This window comes from Papio anubis, chromosome 4 (genome assembly GCF_008728515.1).
Source record: "Papio anubis isolate 15944 chromosome 4, Panubis1.0, whole genome shotgun sequence".
Taxonomy (NCBI): domain Eukaryota; kingdom Metazoa; phylum Chordata; class Mammalia; order Primates; family Cercopithecidae; genus Papio; species Papio anubis.
In genome coordinates, this window is record NC_044979.1 from 69,571,592 (window position 1) to 69,594,079 (window position 22,488).

General features: G+C 37.5%; 1 protein-coding gene across 11 annotated transcripts in view; it reads left to right on the forward strand.

Annotated features, from left to right (window-relative positions):
- The first annotated feature begins 1,246 nt into the window (after positions 1-1,246).
- LOC110742711 overlaps positions 1,247-22,488 on the forward strand; it is a 54,170-nt gene continuing 32,928 nt past the window's right edge. For 6 of the 11 annotated variants that reach the window (XM_021935293.2, XM_021935288.2, XM_021935289.2 and 3 more), the window contains exons 1-4: positions 1,265-2,232; positions 11,498-11,544; positions 19,448-19,541; positions 20,998-21,091. In XM_021935293.2, coding sequence (XP_021790985.1) covers positions 2,088-2,232; positions 11,498-11,544; positions 19,448-19,541; positions 20,998-21,091 — 380 coding nt within the window. In that variant the 5' untranslated portion in view covers positions 1,265-2,087. Of the gene's footprint in view, positions 2,233-11,497; positions 11,545-19,447; positions 19,542-20,997; positions 21,092-22,488 lie in introns of all 11 variants that reach the window. The other 5 variants (XM_021935297.2, XM_021935296.2, XM_021935295.2 and 2 more) reach the window with 3 other exon arrangements.

Consider the following 22,488-nt stretch of genomic DNA (forward strand, 5'->3'; position numbering starts at 1 on the left):
CAGCCTAGGTCATGTGCCCACTCCTGAGCCCACTCCTGAGCCAGCATGGTGGCCAGGGAAGTTTTATGACCTGCTTTGCTCAGATGTAGTTTTCATGTCCTGCTTCCAAGGTAGGAGTTGGAACTCCACCCAGTGTGTGTGGAACTGAGAGGCCACACACACTGCCTCTCAGTTGAGAACTGAGAGGCAGTGAGGGGCAGGTCTCCAAGAAACAATATGCACATAGAATATATGTATTTTTCATTTTAATGGCTGCTGCAGTGATGCTTTCTAAAGACACTGTAACAATTTACAGTTCCACCAAAAAGTATAATAGTACTTTTTCCCCCACAACTTCACCAATGATATCTTAGTTTTCTTTATAAATGCTTGCCTACCTGATGTTTACATTATTAGTTTTAATTTATAATTTCCTAGTTCCTAGTACTAGTGTTGCTAAACCATTTTTTTCATGTATTCATTGGCTACTTGGATTTACTTTTCTGTCAATGGATTCTCCACATCTCTTGTCCATTTTCCTATTGTTTATCTTTTGTCCTTTTTTTTGTCAGTTTATAAAAGCACGCTTTTTATGTTATAGCTAATAACCCTCTGTCTGTCAGCTGCATTGCAAATGGGTAAAGAAAAAGTAGCCTGGAACTCTGCACATCTTCTCCTCCTCCATCTTTATTGTCCATACTCGACCCATAGTCCTCAGGATGCAGTCGAGATCAATATGCCAGGAATACTATGGGAAAACTCCATCTTTTTTTTTTTTCTAATTTTTTAAAATAATTTTTTTAGAGACAAGGTCTTGCTCTGCTGCCTAGACTGGAGTGTGCTGATGCAATCATAGCTCACTGCAGCCTCGAATGTCTTGGCTCAAGCGATCTTCCCACCTCATAATTTTTTTTTTTTTTTTTTTTTTTTTGAGACAGAGTCTGGCTCTGTGGCCCAGGCTGGAGGTGCAGTGGCCAGATCACAGCTCACTGCCAGCTCCGCCTCCCGAGTTTACGCCATTCTCCTGCCTCAGCCTCCCGAGTAGCTGGGACTACAGGCGCCCGCCACCTCGCCCGGCTAGTTTTTTGTATTTTTTAGTAGAGGCGGGGTTTCACCGTGTTAGCCAGGATGATCTCGATCTCCTGACCTTGTGATCCGCCCGTCTCGGCCTCCCAAAGTGCTGGGATTACAGGCTTCAGCCACCGCGCCCAGCCCCCACCTCATCATTTTTGAAAAACAGAACGAGATAATTCCTGGTCAAGGACAAGTTTTCATCACCCACCTCTACCCCTCCCCCGCCACACACACTGGGGCAAGATTGCTCAAATTTCAGTCATTCTGGAACCACCTCCCCAAGTTTTGCCATATCCTTTAAGTTGTGTACTATTTATATTTATGAAAATTGTCCTTTTTTGCATAGATTCATTTTAAAAGCGTATATTGTTGCTATTACATCATTGTAACTACTGGTTATATTTTTCCAATACGCATTAAAATAAATTCATAACTATGAAAATAAAAGACATTTATGTACTACCCAAACATAACCTTCAGGAAACTGCATTAGAGCATGTCAAGAGGATCACCAGGCTAGTCAAGGACAAGACCAAGGCTTTACAGAGCTGTGAGTTTCACGGCCTCACCACTCATTGATCGCACAACCACTCCCATGGAATGCGGTGGGTGGTAGGTTCATTTACATCAGAGAAAAGCCAGCATGGAAGAGTGCAACCGCTGTACACATATTCATGTAGTGGAAATTAGAATCAAGGTCTTTCTCCAAAAAACAACAATGTAGTAGGGAAAAGTGTTGATTTGGGGGAAATAGACCTCAGTCAAGTCCAATGGACTGACTGTACATGGTATTCAGGGCCCAGGAAGCTGGACTCAGTGCCGACCAGGATTGCACTATGAACATTCCACATTCTGGCTAGAACATTAGGGATTCTAAGGTTCTGCTGATTATGCTGGCATCCAGGGCTTACAAGTGGCAGCCTAAGGACCCGGGGCTGTGGTAGGTCACAGTCCCTGAGTGGGTCTCAGTGTCCAACACTGTAGCTGGTGCCTGCCAGGTTCCCAGTGGCTGGGGTCACCAGGTCTGAAGAGAGATGTGCTGGCTGCGGGCATGGGGCCAGATCCTCCTGCCAGTTTTTCTCTCCCTCTTTCTTATCCAATTGCTTATCAGCTTCTCAGAGAGTGGTTTTTCCCACAGCCCCAGGAACAATCAGAAACCAAGAGATAAGACTGAAGAGGGTGAGTGATCCGGAGTCCTGAGGCGGGTGCCCCATATGCTCCAGCGTAGTTTTTCCTTTTAATCGTGCCATCCTGGTGCACTGGAATTTTCATCTCAAAAGTTGTCATTTGGTGTTGGTGGGAAGACATTTTAAAGGCTCTAGGTGGTTTTGGTGAAACTCGGTTAAATTGGAGTCAGATTAATTTGGTTTATCTGAAATATGAAAGGTGGATTCAAACAGTTTTAAATTTGAGGAAAAGCATAGTTTCTCCCTCATCATTTTTTGCATGACCTATGGCATATAAGCTTTTTGTTGTGATTAAATCGTTGGGTTTTGTTCTAATCAAACCCACTCAATGGTCATAGTTCCTTTTTCTTAAGTTTTTAAAGATAGTTAATAAAATGCTTTATTTGTTCTTTTTCATAAAAAAAAATACTTCAGTTTGGAGGCATCTCTTGGTTTCCCTTCCCAATTGAAAAAAATTTGAAATGTTAAAAGTCATGCTGAGTTAAATTCATGAACCTGGAAATAAGGTTTTTAGTATCCTAAATTGGAACTGTATAGACAAAATAAGAGACAGAATTTGAATTACTTGGAAAGTGCCCTGTAAAGCCGAGATTGCCATTTTTACAAAGACTATGAGACAGAATAATTACTGCTGTCTGGTTTCCAGAGTAGAAAAGAATGTTAGTATCTGTAAGTAAATCAGTCTTCCTTACTAAAACCAAACCCACAGTTCTCAGCGTTGCACTGAAATAAGAATCTCCTTTGAGGGGGTAGGGTTGGGGGGATGCTGAATTAAAATACCTAGCTTGTTTTCTTTGGTTTCATCTTTCCCATAGATTTCTCTTTTTTAACCTCTTGGTCACCCCTATACATACTCTAAGAGAAATAGTGTTCTAGTGCCATCCTGGCCCCTTCTCCCAACAAACAGCACCTAAAAGCATAGGCCCAAACATAGAAACAAATTATTCATTTTGTTCCCTTGCAAACTTGGACTCATACTGGAAATTTTTCACAAGACTTTATCAAAATACTGATGAAGAACCAAAAAAAAAAAAAAAAAGCAAACAAATAAAATAAATAAAAAATCACAGATAAGATAATCTCCAAAGATGGAAGTTTCTGTTGCTAGCTAACTCACTTTTAGGGCTGGCCAGCTGGAGTTCATGTTTCTAAGAAAACAGCTTGCCTGCCAAGGGCCTCCCCTGAATGCTTGCATCTTAGTCTCGGGCCAGTTCCCCTTAGTGCTTGCATTTAATCTTCCCATCTAACAAGGATATGGTTTCTTAGACATCATGACACTTTTCACTTCCAAAACTGAGAAGGGGCTTCTAAGTCTTCACGAGATCCTCATCTATGTCCCAGATTATGCCCTGAGTGACAGGCAACAGACAGGACTTTGTGAAGGATCGCACATCAAGTGAGACCTCCCGCTAAGCAGGTTGTTTTGATCCCCAGGGCTTCTAACTCTGATGTTCATCTACATTTGAGAGCTTAGTAATCAATATTTCAAGAAATTATAGTAAGCACTTGATGCAACTTTAGGTTAATCTTCTAGAATCTAATGAATGGATTAAAAAATGTACTGAAACCTAGAGAATTTTATTCACTAGAAGTAACCAGACAACAAAGGGTCATAGTGCAAAAAATAAGTGGCAACTAAGGAAAGAACTGGAAGATTCTGGATCAGAACAGAATAGCACAGCATGGCAAGACTCCAAATGTTACCACCCTCTCTTAGAGGTAACTAATGAGTTACTATAATACAAGAACTTTTATTGATTCTCCCAAATCTGGAGAGAAACAAGTTGAGTGGGTATCCTATTCTTTATCTTATTCTGAAGATGAGAAGAGGAAATGGCTACTGAAGAGAAATAAGTGGAATGAGGACCTGAGAGAGAGGGCCTGATTCTCTGATGGAAACTCAGGTTCCTGAGTTACAAGCTGGATTTGAGGGCAGATCTAGAGTCCAAAGAAACCCCTTCATGGAAATGGGAAAAACCTCTGATAAGCTTTAGCAAACCTTGACATTGAAAAATGACAAACCTCAAAAGAGAGAGCAGAGTCAGACATTCTAACAAAGCCTGGCACAGCCTCATTTGCGTTCTCCCCCCTGTCTAATGCTGAAAACAGTGGGGTGAATAGAACATAAAATGCCATAAAATTGTGGGTTCTTGAAAAAAATCTCAAGGATCGTGGTAAGGTGGTTAAGATCTCACCTACACTATATCGGAACAAATGGAAGGTCTGAACAGAGCTATGCAATCATTAGTAGAATGAAAACAATAGAGCAACTGTGTAAATCCTGCACAGCAAAATAAAGAAATAAAGGACTATATGATAGCATGCAAACACACACACACACACACACACACACACACACCCCAAATAATCTACCCTATAAGAGAACACAACTCAAGAAACATGAAAATTTCCCACAAGTGCTTTGAGCTAGAGAACAATCAAACAAGAAATATTCAGTGAAACAAGCCTCGAAGTCAATAGCAAGATATCAGAATGAAATTAAAAGGCAGATACCTCCAAGGAAATAAACTGAAGGTCAAATAATTTAAATATAAAGCAAGGCTTCTGAGTTTTCTCTCTTCATTTGTTTATTTCTGCTAATGGTGAACACACCAAGAATATTTGTCACATACACTAAGCTTACTGTAGTGGTCTCTGGTATCTGCCTCATTCCTCTGTCCTCTAGCCTAGGGGGTGCTGTTATCTGGGAGGAGGTGGGACTTTGCTATCTTTCCCCTGGCAGACTTCTCAGCCTCTTTCATCACCTGCATACCCAACCTCGATACTAAGTTCCCAGTGTTATGTATACACAAAGTGATTTCTGTTTTCCTGGTTGGATCCTAACTTCATATTGCCATCTTTAAGACAAAAAGCGCTTTCAGATTTTGACCAGCAAGCAGGTATTAGGAGGATTAGAGCATTGACACAAGGTTTAAATGCTGATGGGGAACCAGGAGAGAAACCTGGTATACCACTTCTGGCTGAGGTAAAGGAAGGGTGAGATAATAAAAATGTCATATGGGTTGAAGGGGAATCTGAAAACATTAGGAACTTGTGACTCACTTTCTAGAGTTTACTCTGAATCCACTGGTCTCACAGATAACATGAGGCTAACATGGCTCCCAAACAGTAGGTAATAGTAGCAGGAAGAAGTATCTTAGCAAATGGACTCAAGGACTGCATGTCAGAATCCCTTGGACATAAGAATTTTGTAGGGAAAAGAGTAGAGAGCCCTAAAATTCCCAGTATAGTGGGTGGGGTACAGGCAAGGCAGTTCTTGCAAGAGCTGGCAAAAGTGAAGAGGGAAAGGTCTTTCCCTGAGAATACTGGACCTCATGTCTAGAAACCACAGCAGGACCACAGCAGGACCACAGATACTAGACATGACACTCCCTAAGAAGTGGACAGTTGAGATTCACACAGTGAGGCTAGTAAGGAAGGAGGAGGGGACTCAGTCCAGTCACACCCTAGTACCCGGGCAACACATAGCCTTTGCTCCCAGAAAAGTATAGCATCCCCAAGGTAAAGGGGGAAGGAGCAAACCCTACATTTAGCTAAACATTTATTCAAAGGAGGATGAATTAATTGACTGAGATTGCAAGTTTATGGTTTTCTGCCACTAGCAGAAATGGGGGATTTGACATTATGCTGAATTGTGATGTAAAACTGAATTCTGATATTGATAGGCCTAGATCAAATTCTACCTCTTCTATGATGCCTTCCTTTAGTCCACCTAATCTGAATGAATAGTTGCTCCTATACTTAGCTGTGCCTCTCTGACAGTACTTGTTTCACCAGAGAGGCAGAAGAACACAGTTATTACAGGCAGCAGCTCACACTGGCTGGACTCTCCTCCCAGCTCTGTTGCTTACTAGGCCCATGCTTTCTGTGTCACAATTTCCTTATCAGTAAAATAAGAATAAAATAGTATCTTCTGTAAATTGTTGTTGTGAGGATCAAATGAGTTAATCTATGTTATGCACTCAGAACATTTTCTAGTACATGGTAAGTTTTCAATAAACATTATGCAGTCATGTGTTGCTTAATGACAGAGGTGTATCCTGAGAAATGCATAGTTAGGCAATTTCATCATTGTGTGAATGTCATAGAGTGTACTTACACAAACCTCGATAGTATAGCCTACTATACACCTAGGCTAGATTAGCCTATTGCTTTTAGGGTACAAACCTATACAGCATGTTACTATGCTGAATACTGCAGGCAACTGTAACACAATGGTAAGTATTTGTGTATCTAAACTTACCTAAACATAGAAATGGAATAGTAAAAATATACAGTATTATAATCTGAAGGGATCACCATCCTATATGCAGTCTGTTGACCAAGATAATGTTATGCAACACATGACTAGATATAGAGATAGAGACATATATTATGACAGTGCTGGAAAACAAGATGAGAGCCGGAAAATGTTAAGAATCCCTGAGAAACAGAAAGCAATTGAGATCAGACTAATGGAGAAAGCCACAGCCTAAAATACACATAAGAGAAGACTAATGTAAGAGTGGTTTCTGGGGTTGCTCCAAGTTCAGCAGCAGTGAATACAAAGAGCACGAGGGAGTTGTGCAGCAGCTTCCTGGGAACTGATCTTAAAGCACTATAGCTGGTTGCCTCTCCACCTTCTCAACTGTCTCAAGAAGCAGGCAGCAGAGGCAGCAGAGGCAACTGCTCCAGGTTAACAATGAATGTGAATTATTGGCCTGGAAAGGCAGGAAAAGATATACTACCAACACACTGAACTTGGCAGCATGTCCCAATCCTCGCCCACACCACAGAGGTGGAAATAGCCTATATACATACACCTAAATCCTAACTTGATTGTGCTAACACAATCAAGAATCATGAAACCCAATAAAGGAAAGAACCAATTTATTAAAACACATTTAATAGAGGGGAAAAAACACCTTGGAATTAGAAACTTCTCCTACAGAAAATGGCAAGGACTAACAAGATTCCAAAGGAAATGACTAAGCTAGCAAGTAGATTGGCTTGCCACAACTCCATAGGCGCTAAAAGTAGACAGTGAGATTCAGTGGATCAGTGCCAGACGGTTTATTACTCATAGCACAGCCAACAGCAGGAACATCAGTATGGCTGCACCAAATCTCCTGCCCCCGAGTCCCATAGAGCAATGCAGTGTATCCAGATTGTGCTTACGAATGCAGCCAGTTGCACTGGAGCTAAGGAACCCAGGACTAAGAGCTTATGAACTTTTATGGCAAGCAGTAAAAAATCTAGTCCCTGGGGAGTAATCGTGACTATAGTCACACTGTGGTTGCCTTGACCTATTTAATTGACTATGTTACCAGATACAGAATAAGTGCGGGGTCAGAGGATAATTAGGCCAAGAAGTTTGGCACACTTAGCTAGGAAATCCAGAGATGCTCAGGGTTTAGGATGGATGCCTCTCTCAGCACTATGATTAGTATTCTCATGGAGATATCCGTGAACAGGCTATTCTGGAAAAGATTACGAATCTTGGAAATTAAAAATATAATAAACACAAACGTAGCTGAAGAGTGAATTAGCAAGCTCAATAATTGAGCCATGGAATTCTTACAGAATGCAGTACAAAAGAACAAGAGATAACCTGTAGAAAAAAGAGACAAGAGTTCATGCCAACATTAATGTAATAGGAGTTTCAGGAGGAGAGGAATGGAAGAGAGGAACTAAAGAAAAATATACAAAAAAAAAATCTTTGGCCGGGGCATGGTGGCTCATGCCTATAATCCCAGCACTTTGGGGGGCCAAGGCGGGCGGATCACGAGGTCAGGAGATGGCCAACACGACGAAACCCTGTCTCTACTAAAAATATAAAAATGAGCCAGGTGTGGTGGCACACACTTGTAGTCCCAGCTACTTGGGAGGCCGAGGCAGAAGAATCGCTTGAACCCAGTAGGTGGAGGTTGCAGTGAGCTGAGATCACGCTACTGTACTCCAGCCTGGTGACAGAATGAGACTCTGTCAAAAAAAAAAAATAATAAAATAAAGAAGAAGAAGAAAAAATATCTTCAAAGTTTTGAAAAAAATGGCGTTGAAACTAGAACATATTAACAGACTAAGCCAGCTGTGCTCTAGAAGGTATACAAAATAAAAACATTTGGACACTTGAAGAGTCAAAGAGTTTATCATTCACAGACATCTGAAAAAAATACTCAAGAATATAATCCAGCAAAATGAAAAATGAATCCAAGGGGAAAATGTGGGATTCAAGAAAGAGTAGTAAGCAAAGAAACTAGTAAAATGAAGAGTTAATTCTAAATAATTTATTGTAAGTCAACAGCAATTTAAATATGTCTAATAATCATTAATAACTTTAATAGTAGTTAAAATTCCATTTGATTTCTGAAATCCATATGATACAGAAATCATATGGAAGTTTAACTGCTATTAAGTAGTTAAATTATTTAATTGGGAAGTGATATGGTGAGAAAGAGAAGAGTAAAAACATATTAGGATCTTTGTCTAGGTTGAGAATGTAGATCCTGATTAAATGATGATAGAAAGATGCATATAAAATATCTCCCCAAATTTTTAAAATGACAGCTCAGGAATAGAAATAGAATGTGTATTTTGAAGCCACTAGAGAAAATAAAGGAATAAAGAATAAATTGATAGAATAGGATAGACCTTACAAATGCTACTGAAAAAGAAAGCAAGTGTAGCAATATTATATAAAACTGAATTCAAGTAAAAGAAATCATTAAGTCAAAGAAAAAGTGATATTCCATATTGACATGTAGTACAGTACACCAAGATGACATATGACAAACCTTTATTCACCTAACAACATAGTTTTAAAATAGATGTAACGGGTAAATAAAATATAAGAAGAAATGTAATATATAAAATCTTATTATTTTACATATACTCCCCATTGTTTTTTTCTCTTAGATGTTCTTGAAAAATTTTCCCTTGCAGATAAACTTTATTTTTGTATTATTAACGTATTGCAATGCCAATAAAAAATTTTGTTTTGATATTTGGCATAATATATTTTGATGCCAGGTATGTCTAGGCATTTGAAATTATGATTCTTCATGGGAGAAGAGGATCACGGATGGAACTTTATGGAACAGCAACATTTCAGACATTGATAGGAGTGGAACCGGTCAAAGAAACTGAAAAAGAAAGGCCAGTGATGTTCTAAGAGAACTAGGAGAAATGATACAGAAATCATGAAAAATGTAATCAAGAGCGAAGAAGTAACCAGATAGAAAACATATATGCAAACATCAGGCCTTTAGGGTGAAAGAATCTGGTACCTGATAATGCCATGGAGATAGCTAGAACCTTGTTCTTTAGGAATAGAACAGAAGAAAGAACCTACTGATTCACGTAACACATAGGTCAGCTGTACCCTCATTAGTTTTCCAATAAGGGCAAAAATGAATATTAAAGAGATGGCTGGTTAGTTATACAAATGCTCAATCTAAACCTCAACCATGGAGGTTGAGCAGGCCATTTACTGACATAGTGTGTTGAGGAGGGAACTTCATCTCTTCGCTCTTCGCCAAAACTCATTTCCCATCTAATCAGGAGAAAAGCATCAAACAAATCCTAGTTGAGGGGCATTCTACAAAATATCTGAAAGGAGTGAGGATAGTAGTCCTCAAAACTGTCAATGTCATGAGAAACAAGGCAAGAGTGAGACATTGTCACAGACCAGAGGAGATATGATGACTAAAGGCAATGTGGTATTCTGGATGGGATCTTGGAAAAGAAAAACGACATTAGTGTAAAGACTGGTGAAATCCTGATAAAACCTGGAGTTTAGTTAAAAGTCAAGTGCCAATGTTAGTTTCTTGGTTTCGATTAATGTACCATGGTAGTGTAAGGTATTAACAATAGGAGGGCCAGCGCAGTGGCTCACGCCTGTAATCCCAGCACTTTGGGAGGCCGAGGCTGGCGGATCACAGGTCAGGAGATCAAGACCATCCTGGCTAACCCGGTCAAACCCTGTCTCTACTAAAAATTAGCCGGGCACGGTGGTGGGTGCCTGTAGTACTAGCTACTCGGGAGGCTGAGTCAGGAGAATGGCGTGAACCTGGGAGGTAGAGCTTGCAGTGAGTGGAGATCATGCCACTGCACTCCAGCCTGGGCAACAGAGTGACTCCGTCTCAAAAAAAAAAAAAAAAAAAAAAAAAATTTGGAAAACTGGATGAAGGGTATACAGAAACTCCCTGTAGAATCTTCACAGTTTTTCTGTAAATCTGAAATTATTCCAAAATAAAAACTTTAGTTTACAAAAAAGCTGTGGGAAACACGTAGAGCTCTGAGAACAGTGGCCAAGTCATGAGTCCTCTGTTTCCCTGCTTCTGCCTCCTGAAAGGAGCCTGAGGCCAGCTGTCCTTCACATAGCTAAGGCAGCAGAATCTTTACCATTCACCTTGCCTTTTCTTTCACTCAACTTTCCCATGGGTATTTCAAGGACACTTTTGGCTAGGAGGAAGTAACATTCAATAGGACTTAATTTGAAAACTGAACTGTAAAATTTTTTCCCCAGCCAAATCAGATCTGCATCCAATCAAACAATTTGAAATTAAATAGAAAGGTCTGACCTTTCCCACAGAGCCTGTGAACTCTGCCCCCAAAATAATAGAGAGAGCAACTTTATTGTTGCTGTATCACAAAACAACTAGTACATTAATTCCAGACCCTTTCTTTAAGGAGATGTTGCAGTAATAAAATGAGGCATTGAAATGCTTTTTTCCAAACTCATAGTTTTTATTCTAGAACTTTCAAATGTAAATCGTACTGTTTATTTTTCCATAAAACTAGAGGAATGAAAATCCTCATTTGGGAGAAGTTTTTAAAGCTTTGTGGCAAAAAAAGATGGGGAATTAATTTTTTTTAACTATTTGAAGGGTTAGTTAAGTAGGAATATCTTGGCAATACCATCCTGAATAACAACACTTGATATTTTAAAATACAATGGACTTGCCAATTTGTTTTTCCTTACAGTGTTTTGGGGGTTGTTTTTCAGAACTTGGCTCATCAAAGTTGGATGATGCCATTTCATGTTTTTCCAAGAAATAGGAGAAAAGACTTAAGATTAAGAGGATTTATACAGTACCAGTGGGGGTCTAAATACATTAAAATAATGAAGTAAAATGCTGGGGTATGGATGAATATGGCTTAAAACAGGAATGACTAAGTGAAATGCACTTTTACGTAAAACTGAGCAATAAAAAGGATTTGTATTAATTTTGGACTTAATTTTTTTTTTCTTGTAGAATGTGCTGTAAAGAAGAATTGTCAATTGTGCACAAAAGATAAGAAAGTAAGTTAACTTTCTTATGAGGAAATTGTTCTGGGAACGTTATAAAGTCACAATTACAGTTGTCATTTAAAAGATATGCTAAACTTTGTTTTACACAATTTTTTAATAACAGGAATAACTCATAACAGTTATTAAGATCTATTTATGTATTTCAAATCATTCTTTGAGGATCTAGAAATAAGCAATGGAGATAATTAAGTACAAACATGTACTTCCTTCTGGAAAATTATACTTCAAAAAGAAAAGAATTATTTGCTTGAAAAAATTGTACTGAAATTTTGGAATAATTTTTGCAAGTAAAGGAAAAGATATATCTTTTGAGATGTGGTGACAATTTCCTTCCCACTTCTATTTCCTAAAGACTAGAAAGAATGACATACCATTCCTTAACCACGATGTAGCTAGATTCCTCTTCTTTGATGATTAAATGTCTGAAATCATTGCTCTTCACTTCAGATTTGGAAGAAAGCAGACATGCTGTAAGTTATGAGGGAAATGACCACTTTGTGTCACAGACAGGTTTGCAGCAAGCTGCATAAAAACCACTGTAGTCTAACTTGTGTTGGATAACTGACAACACCAAAAACAGAAGCTTGAAGTCACTACTTAGAAAAGGGCACACTCTAGTAGTTGCTGTCTCTCATAGTGATCTGGATATACACCCTCTGCCCTGTCTTATCTTCCCCTAAGAAGATAAACATCTATCACTCGTCTACTTTAATGAGGACCTGGGCTTCTCGCTCATGGCATTCTCCACCCAGTTTGTACTACCATTGCCTTACATGCTTCCCACAGCCAGCGATGACCCAGACATACTCTGTCTCAGTGTCCTGCCTTCCTCAACCCTGTGTAGTAAGACATCACTTCTGTGGCATTTCTGAACCCTGCACAATCTACACTGGCTTTTACATTCTCACTCCCTTATACTGTACCTACTTTTTAGCCTCAACAAGACAAGAACATCCTCCAGTCCCTTAACACTCTTCTTTTCCCTTCAGTTTATTGGCCCTCTCCAATGGACTTCCTTCCCTCCTGTGAATTCTCATGGCTGTTCACCTGAATGCAATATTCTTCCCGTTTTTGTTGTTGTTAAATGCTTTATAATGGAAAATTTCATATATACCAATAAAGAAAAGAAAGCAATATAATAAAGCTTTATACCGCAAAGAACCATCTTGACCAACTTTTTTCAATGTATGCTCTTCCCCGCTAAATGTATTATTTTGAAGCAAATGATGATATGGATACCATATCATTTTGCTTAAAAATATTTAAGCATATATTTCTAATTGATATTTTACTTTAAACGTTACAAGCTCATCCATGATCATACCTAAAAGTTAACAATATAATCTTAATATCATCAGGCACCCAGAAAATAATAAATTTGTCTTGTTGAGTCATTTTTGTTTGTTTGTTTGAATCACATTTGTACATTGCAATTGGCTGATATATACCTTAAGTATCTTTTAATCTATATGTTCCTTCTCCCTTTTTATTTTCTTTTTTGCAACTTATTTGTTGGAGAAACTAGATTGTCCTATTTGGTTTCTCATAGTCTGGATTTTGCTGATCACATCCCAAAAGGATTTGGATTAATTTTGGACTGAATTCGAAAAGGATTTGGACTAATTTTGGACTTTTATCATGTTCCTCTTTTCCCTGTTCTTTTGCTCTTATAAACTGATAATTAGATATAAAGGCTTTATCAGATTCTGTTTAATTTTTTGGTAGGAATGCTTCATGCTGAGAGGCCCTTCATTAGGAGGTAGATAAGATTTATTGTCTAGCATTTGATGATATTAGCAACCAACAATGATCCTTGCCTAGATCAATTATTTCCCTCGGAGTTGTAAAAACTACTTCTACTTTAATGGCTTTGCTCTCTTTTTTTTAATTTTAAATTTTATTTTTTTATGAGTACATAGTAGGTGTACTTATTTATGGGGAACATGAGATGTTTTGATACAGTCATACAATGCGTACACCCTCTTATTTTTAACGGCATATACCCTCATATTTTTAATGGCACTGGACCCACATTCCACAGCTCCAGTTGGTCCTCTGGTTTATATTTTCGTTTGCTATGCATCACTAGCTGATTGCTGCTTGAACATATTTCATCAACATCTGGATGAATAAAGCTACAAAGTCACAATTTCTGGTCTCACCTGAGGCCAAATACCACCTATCACTTGCTTTTGGTTAGGGATATTGCCTAAAATTTCCCACAGCAGCAATTCCCCCATCCCATCAATATCAACAGATGCATTCATCTCCAATTTTATGGGAAAAATTGAGGCCTTAGGTATAAACTTCATTCCCTGACTGATAACATTGCTGTCATTTTTCCCATCATTACCTGTTCTTATCTCTCCTTTTGGAGGAAGAATACCTTCTGCACTTCCCCTATACCTCTCTTTTGGATTTGAACATGTACATTTTTGAATTGTAACTCATATCATTTAAATTGTTTTTATGTTCACCTTCCCCTTGTTCTCAGCTCCTTAAGGACACAATTCATGTTTTATTCATCTTTGTATCTCTAACACCTCACACATTTCCCACACATGGCAAGCATTCAATAACTATTGAATTAACTCTTGAGCCATTCAAAGAAGGGTAAATTAATTCAGTATACTCTACAGGGTAACACGGTAGAGAATTTTAAAAATTTTTCTAAATATCATTCATTATGGAAATACTGGGAATATGTGAATTTGAGTGTAATTTTAAAAATATTTCCTGTGCCTCATAGGAATGAACTAAGAGATAATTCCACATGTTCAACACAGAATTAGGAGGATGAACAGATGTCTTAGTTGGTATATTGTGCTACTTTATGTCCACTTCTCCATGGACCTGGAGAATATACATATACCAACTCCTTTTCATTTCCCAAAATATTCCAATTTGTATGATAAATGACATGCTTATTCTTCTTAACTGTAAGGGAATCTTCCTTAGATTCTATCTGAAACATTTCCTGATGATTTCATAGTATAGGACTAGCCTTCCTAGAGTTAGAAAACATTCTTACCAAAAACCCATCCATAAAAATCAATTTTACAACCCCCCGATACACACACAACTCATAAACATAGCATATGAAAAACATATTATATTTTTGTTGATATTTTATATTAGAAATAAAATTTCAAAAATCAGGCTAATTAAAAAAGGTGAAGCATCTTGTAATCTGTGCTTTTATTGCTATTCAGAGTCATTATGCATCCCTGTTGAATGCTTGGAACGAAAGTTCTCAATCATGGTGTCACAATGGTGAGACTTGTCATAAGTACATTTTTTTTTTTTTTTTTTTTTGCTTTTTGCTGATGAGCATCATAAGATTGTGGTCAACTGACTTAAATAAAATCAGAGTAGATTCTAAGTTTTCTCCATAATCACATCTTTCTCACTAATTGTGACCTGATATGGATGGTTGGTTGAGACAAAAAGGAGTCAAGTTATAGTAAGCCTAGTGGGATTTTTGAATCTCCCACAGCCTCACAGTTCATAGGAAAGGACCGTTACTCACATGCTTGTAAAATGCATTTATAAATGTTGTACCTTACAACTCACAAAGAGATGCCCACTTTGATATTTATTTTTCTGAAAAATTGTGTGTGTGTGTTTGTGTGTGTGTGTGGTAGGGCATGGAGTCGAGGAGTGGACAAGGTGATGGATCCGAATCTGGATATGCCAGTAAACATGTGGACCTCACCTGTTGGGAGTCCTTCAATTGGAAAAAATATATGGACAACCAGTATCATGGATTATTTCCCATGGCAACTATTCCCAGCCCTTTACCACTGTTGGCATGATCCTCCTTTCAGGGTTTGACTTTCCTTGAGAATTTTAAGACCATCTGGCAGGTTCAAGTTTCCTCATTTTTCACCAGAACCAATTCAATATCTTTTCTCTTACATTAACTTTCCCCTTGAGAAATCTGTTCTCATTTCTGAGGTGAATTCCTTAGTCCTTACCTCTATCTATGTGTCATACTCAGAAACGCATGCACATTCACAAACTCAAAGCCTTTCTCATTTCCTTGTTCCCTCTATGACAAATCCAGCCTATTTCTGTGCATTGGCTTCCTTCTGAGTTCTGACAAAATGGAAACAAACAAACAAAACCAAATCTTCTCTTTGTTTCTTTCTAGAAGCTGAAGTACTTATTCTGTGCTTATTCTACCATTGCTTCCGTATCACATAGTGTGATTTAATCCTTAGCAACCTGATTTAGAGGTTACAAAAGACTCAATAACCAAATGCAACAACCTTTCAAATTAATCACTCATTCTTTTTGGAAACTTGCTCCTTCCTTGGCGATCTTGGCTTTATACAGGCCCTATTTCTTCCCTCACCATTTTGTTTCCTTTACCAATTCCTCTTCTTCATTTTCCTGAAGGAGTGCATTCCTTCATCTCCTAAATGAGCGCATTTCTTCACACTGTGTCCTCACTCTTGTGCCATGTCTTTCACAGTCCTGGTCTCTGCCACAACCTGCGTATAAAGAAATCCCAAATTCACATCCTTAAATCTAACGATCACCAACAGTGATGCTCACAGCTGCTTGATTGCCATTTCTTTCTGGATAGTTTTTTTTTTTTTTAATCACATCATGCTCAAAATTTCTTTAACTTAGTTTATAATTTTGCCTTCCCCAAAGAAGCTCATGTTCTTTACTTGTTTATTTCTGGCACCATTATCTCATAATTTTAAAAATCATTGGCTTTTTTTTTTTTCTTTATTTTCCCCCATCTGCTCTCCATTCTTTTCTTTCACCTGGAACAATCCTGGATTTTCTACACACCCCATTCCCCAACCACTGGTATAATATTAAGCCATTTGCTTTATACAATCTTAAATCACTAAATATTATTATGTACCTTCCCACTTTCTGCATGTTTTAATTTTAATGATATTTTTATTAAAATAGCAATTGTGATGTCCATATAAGCTTAATAAACCAGCTCTACCCTAAAATGAGTACTATAATTTTCCCATGAGAACATAATAACCATCACTCTAAAGCCTTTTAGCTGGCTCCTCAGTTGTCACACTCCAAAGAGGCTGATGGCTTCATATTTACATGGGTTATTTTCCTTAGCTATAAGAGAAAAATCATGTAATTTACCTTAAATTATACATTACCAATTTAGGAATGTTGACTCTATTATAGTGTTCTTGGGGGCAAAGTGAAGTTTTCTGGTCTTTGATAACTTTCTAGATTAAGTTAAGGTATTAGTCACATATTTTTGTGGTAAGGGACAGCAGCCAAACTCAAACTAATTTAATAAAAAGGGGAATTCATTGGCTCACAATATTGGGAAGACCAGGTGTGGCCTTGCCTTCTTGCACAACTGAACCAAAGGCTGTCCTTCTCATTTTCCTCTTTTCTTTCATCTCTCAGCTCTGCCTCCCTCTGGGAATTGACTTTATTTTCTCTTGTGGTAAATGGACATTCTGCATACAGCTGGGCAAGGGGCTGGCTGCCAGCAGATCTAACCCAATGTCTGTAACTCAAAGAGTTGTGACTTAAAGAAGATTCTGATTGGCCCTATTGGGGTTTTATGTCTGGTCCAGCATTTGTTACTAGGCTACTGCCTGGGTCAAAAGACCACTCCAGTAGTAGGAATAGGGTAAGGGAAAACTGATTGGCAGCCACCGGATCACACAGGGTTTGGGGAAGAGGTCCTCAGTAGAAGAGGGTGTAATTACCAGAAAAAGAAGAATGGGGACACAAAGTAGCAGAGAGATTTTAAAAATAAAAGACCTCAGTCTATTATTTTTCCCCCTTGACCTTTCAGGACAGACATATTCTATTTTCTCTATCCCCATATTTTAAAAAATGCTCCTGGCAAAATAATACAACTAAATCTCAACTGCAATTGGACTTACCCAAGGTCACTATCAGCTACTGCCCCCAGTTCTAAATCTGAAATCTCTGAGAGATGTGCATTACTCTTGACTGTGTTTGAATACAGCTCCACCCACTCCTTCAAGTTAGCTATATAATCAGTTAAACCAACTCCCAAAGACTCACTATTCAACAGAAGAGAGAAAGTAGGATGACAACAGTAAACACTCCTATTTAGAAGGAGGATAGTGGCCACTAGTCCTATAATATGTTCCAAGTCTGTAATACATTGTTGAATTTCCCTGGCTGCACAGTGAGTTGTTGGTCACCAGTCTAGCTGCTATCGAAGGAGTCCACTTTCCATTATTCTCTGAGCTCCAACCAGAGAGAGGCATAGGGGAGATTGTCTCTTCCGGGGATTGCACTTCTTTAGGAGCTTACTTGCGGTGGACTTGGTTACTGGAGCCTGGGAATCAGCTTAGCACTTAAGTGCGCATAGCTCTTAGCTGTAGGTTCAGGTTTTTTTCTGGCAATTCATTTCCCTTAAAACCCTACTAGATCTTGGACTTGATTCCTAGAGACTCTAAATACTAATAACCAAGGCCAGAAGTCTCTGTGGGCTGTAATCTTTGAATCCAGACCTTATCTTTGCAGTTCCAGTCTTTTGGCAACCGTCCAGGAGGACAAGACTCATTCAGTGAAAGTGGCTTCAATCTTAGATTTGACTGAATGGCTTGATTTAACCTTTAGTCTTGTCCAGCATGAAACAAAAGCTGGCCTGTGATATACCCTTGGTATTCAGGCAGTGTCTAAGGGGTGGTTCTTTACTTTGGAGTGAATCATTACCTCTGCTGGTCCCAGGATGTATAGCAAGAAGTGATCGGGCAGTGTCTGGGTTCAATCTTACAGGATTGGTTACCAGCACGGAACCATGCTACTTAGGTTAGAACCCAGGCTCCCCTATTTACTAGGTATGCCATCTTATGTAAGTTATTTAACTTCTCTGCGCCTTCTTGTTCTCATGTATAAAGTGGACATAATAGTACCTAGATCACCGGGTTGTCATCAGTATGAAGTGAGTGGATATATACAAAGGACTTAGAATGTAGTACCTGTCACATGGTAGGCCCTATGTAAGTGACAGCCATTTTTACCGCTTTGTCTTTTTTTTTTTTTTTTCACTTTTCCAGGTTATTCTGGTTTTACCTCCCATAATATTTTTCACCTTTATGCCTTGCTTAAGGGACTTAGAATTCCATTTTCCTATTTCTGTGTGATTATCTGAGCACCAGTGAGCAGTGTGGGGAGAGGGGTGAGGTAAGGCTTGTTGACAGCACCGCCAGGGCCACATGTAACAGAGGAGCAATCCCAAAGGAAAGAGTCGGGGATGCAGGCAAGAGGAATGGAAAGAGTGATAGAGACATTTTAAAAACCATTTACCGCAGTTCTTATTACTACTTTGTGAAATAATATCTTTGGTTTTGTTTCCTAAATGTAGAGTCTGAGAAAGGGGTTCAAGTGCATGTGATTTTTGAGTGACTGCTCTTCAGCAAAAATCCTATAGAGTGAGAGACTCAGGGAAGATAAGGGGAAGAGCGAAGAAAAGATGAGGTCTTGGCTAAAGCTCACTCTTGGCCTGAATCATGGGCAGCCCTTGGGCAAAAAAAGTCACAAGGTAGAGTTGTCCCTGACTTGAGGCAAGGATGCCCACTGTTTGGAACCCTATGTCAGTCAGTCACTGGCCTGGGGAAATAGTAACCTCATGGGTTAGGTGGTCCCCACCGTCATCCAAGAAAAGGAGAAGCTGTGAGCCATTGGGAGCCAAAACTTTTTGCAGCTGAGGTTTGGATGCATGGGTCTGACAAAGGAGATCTCAAGAAGTTACCAAAGGCATCTACTACAAATAATAATAATAATAATAATAATAATAATAATAATGGCTATTATTTATTGAATACTTATTGAATTAGTACTAAAATCTTCCTGGGATTGTGGTTCTTATACTTGGACACCACTTTTATTTTTCTCTTTCCAAATATAGTGTATTTGGTGTAGTGAAGAAGAAACATGCAAAAAATATTGTTTTCCATATTTCGGGTGTAAATTCGGTTCTATATATTGGTTAAACTGTGCAGGTGAGTTGTCCTTATTTAAATTTTTATATTCTTTATTTCGATTGACTTTCAAATGCTAGTGATTTGCTACATTTGAAGGATTATGAATTATTACATTTGCTTTACATATTAAAATATAGCAAGTCCAAACCACCATGGCACATGTATACCTATGTAATAAACCTGCACATTCTGCACATGTATCCCAGAACTTTAAGTAAAATAAAAATAAAAATATAGCAAGTCCAGGGATGTTCATTGATCTTTCCTCCTGATATAGGCTTATTGGTTGTTTGCAGCAAAGTATTCATTCAAATTAAGTGAACTTTCATTTTGATTGGTGGATGCTTTGCCATACTAGTAGCTGAATACTTTAAATTTCCATTTCTAAAATCTCCAGTGTATGATATCCATAACCCACTTAAAGGATGTTTATATTCTTATGTCATTTTAGAAATTCCAGGATTTTTTAAATAAGCTAGTCCTGGTCTGAGGATATGTTGTATCTAGAAACATTGCTATAACATATTTTTTCAGCTAATGTATTCTACACTGAGAATTGCTATTCAGAATAATGATTAACTAGGAGTGAACAAATATTAATCATCAAAGAATCTTTAAGTTATACTGAAATGTTGGACTTTCGGTATGTTATACAATACTTACCAAGGCAGGAAAACGTACCAGCACCATTTAAGAAGTTTTCTTAAAGAATGGAAACAAAAAGCTTTCTAGGTAAATCCTAGCTATGTGAAAAAATCCAGTCTAGAACAACCAGTTGTCTTCTTTTTCCTTCACTGAAGTAAAAAGATATAAATTTTGCCCTCAGATCTCTGTTTCTTTCAGGTACTATCAGGTATATTTAAATCACACATGTTTTTGCCTTATAAAGAAGTTACACTTCGTGTAACTAGTATGAACACAAACTCTAGTCTCTTTTTTCATATTTGCCCTTCTAGTTTCATTTTATAACACACCAAGCTAATAAACTACATTGTGCTTACTGAGGTAAGAAAAAAAAGTTTACAAGGGGTAGAAATCTGATTTCTCAGCAAACATTGATTGTCTCTTTGGTAATGGACTGCTGAAATTCAAACAATAAACCATTCCCTGCTATCTAGATGTATCTTTAGAGATATAACAGCCTGAGGGATTTGTTGTTTTATCTATTAAGATAGTACCAGAAATGAGTTTAGAGGTAAAATAAAGAAAAATTAAGCCAGTAGCCTAATAGTTCACCAATTTAAAAGTAAGTAAATCAAATGTTACCTCCTTTAGCAACCCAGATTATTTTTAAATGTTAGTGATTGTTGTGTTAATGGTAGTTTTACTGGAATATGTAATGTATGTTATTGTACCATTACTTTCAATAATCATTTGTTAAAGAATCACATTGCATGATATTAGAAAAGATGAAAATAGCAGAAATTGCTGATGTTCTGTTAACTTAAAATATATTTCTTTTTATACATTTCAGTTGACATGTTTGGAATCATGATGCTTCTACTCCTTGCAATGCTAATTACAGGATTCATTTGGTACTGCTGCGCCTATCTCTTTTACCTGCAGGAGTATGCTCATTTTATTCTTATTAAGAATGCACTTTGGGGTAATATCATTGAGGAGAATACTAAGCTAGTCATCAGGAAGTGTTTTGCCTTTTTTATGTAATACAAATAATATATTCACATGGTAAGGAAAAAAAGTCCAAAAAGTACGGAAATTGTAAAATAAAAAAAAAAAAGTTTTACTTTCTCATCCCCTACCCCACCTCTAACACTGTCTTCCCAGAAGCAATCCTTTTAGTATGGTTCTATTTGTAGTTCTTCTGTAGTTACCTCCATATGTTTGATTTCGATGGTTATGTTTTCTTTTCATGATTTATTAATTTTAGATGTTATTTATTGACCCCCAATCATTAAAGCAGAAAAATTTATCTTACACTATACACATTTTTTTTTTTTGCTATTAGTAGTTATTATCATTATGTTATTTTTGGGTTGTTACTATCTTTTTCATTATTTTTAGTTATTAGATCTTAAGATTACTAATATTTCTCCTGTTGACTTTGAGTAATCAATTTAATTCTTTGTTTCTATATCTCAATCCTTCTCCTGTTAAAGATAAGAAAATTTGGATCCCTATACTTCCTTCCATTTATCCTCTCTTCCCTCTTATCTCCTAAATTCTATAAGCTTTCTCATTAATTTGACCTTGTCAAATGTGTAATATTTACATTTTGTTCTGTGGCTATAATTATATCTTGAAATGCTTACTCTATAATTTGAGTCTAAAATTTGTTAACTACTAAAAAGGATAACACATATTTATACATGATTGTATAAATAGTGTTTAATAAACAACCAAAGTAGAGTAAGAAATATAATTCTATGCCACTAACCTATATTGCTTGAAAAAGAATTATCAAGTGCCAAGATCAAATAGATTCTCTTTTCTTACTCTTTATTTCACAAAATCATGCTACATTTCAGCTTACTTCATGTTACTTAATTGTGACTTTCCTATACAGCTTTTGCACGGTTTCTAGAGTTTTAAATTATCTTCATTATTTCTCATTAACAAAAACACATATATCTTTATTCTCATCACTGTGATCATTCATCTTTGTATTTGCTAAAATACATTCATTTTCTTCTTATAAATATTCTTCTTAAAGTCTTCTGACTTCCTGCTTTAACATGCAAAAATTAGTTTCTTTTTACTGCTGTACTGAATTAGGAGAATTTGGGGGGTCCCATATCTTCCTCTTTTTAGGGTTTATTTTTTCCTTTTGGTGGAGTACCTCCTCAAGTAAATTTTTCAAAGGGAGTTCAGAAGGTTTGGAGAGTATTTGCATAGTCCATTACATATCAACAAATTAGTTTTTTCTCCTTCATCCCAATATGATATTATTTTCTTTCTTCAGATTATACCCTTTTTATAAGAAGGAACTGTAGACAAGATAGAC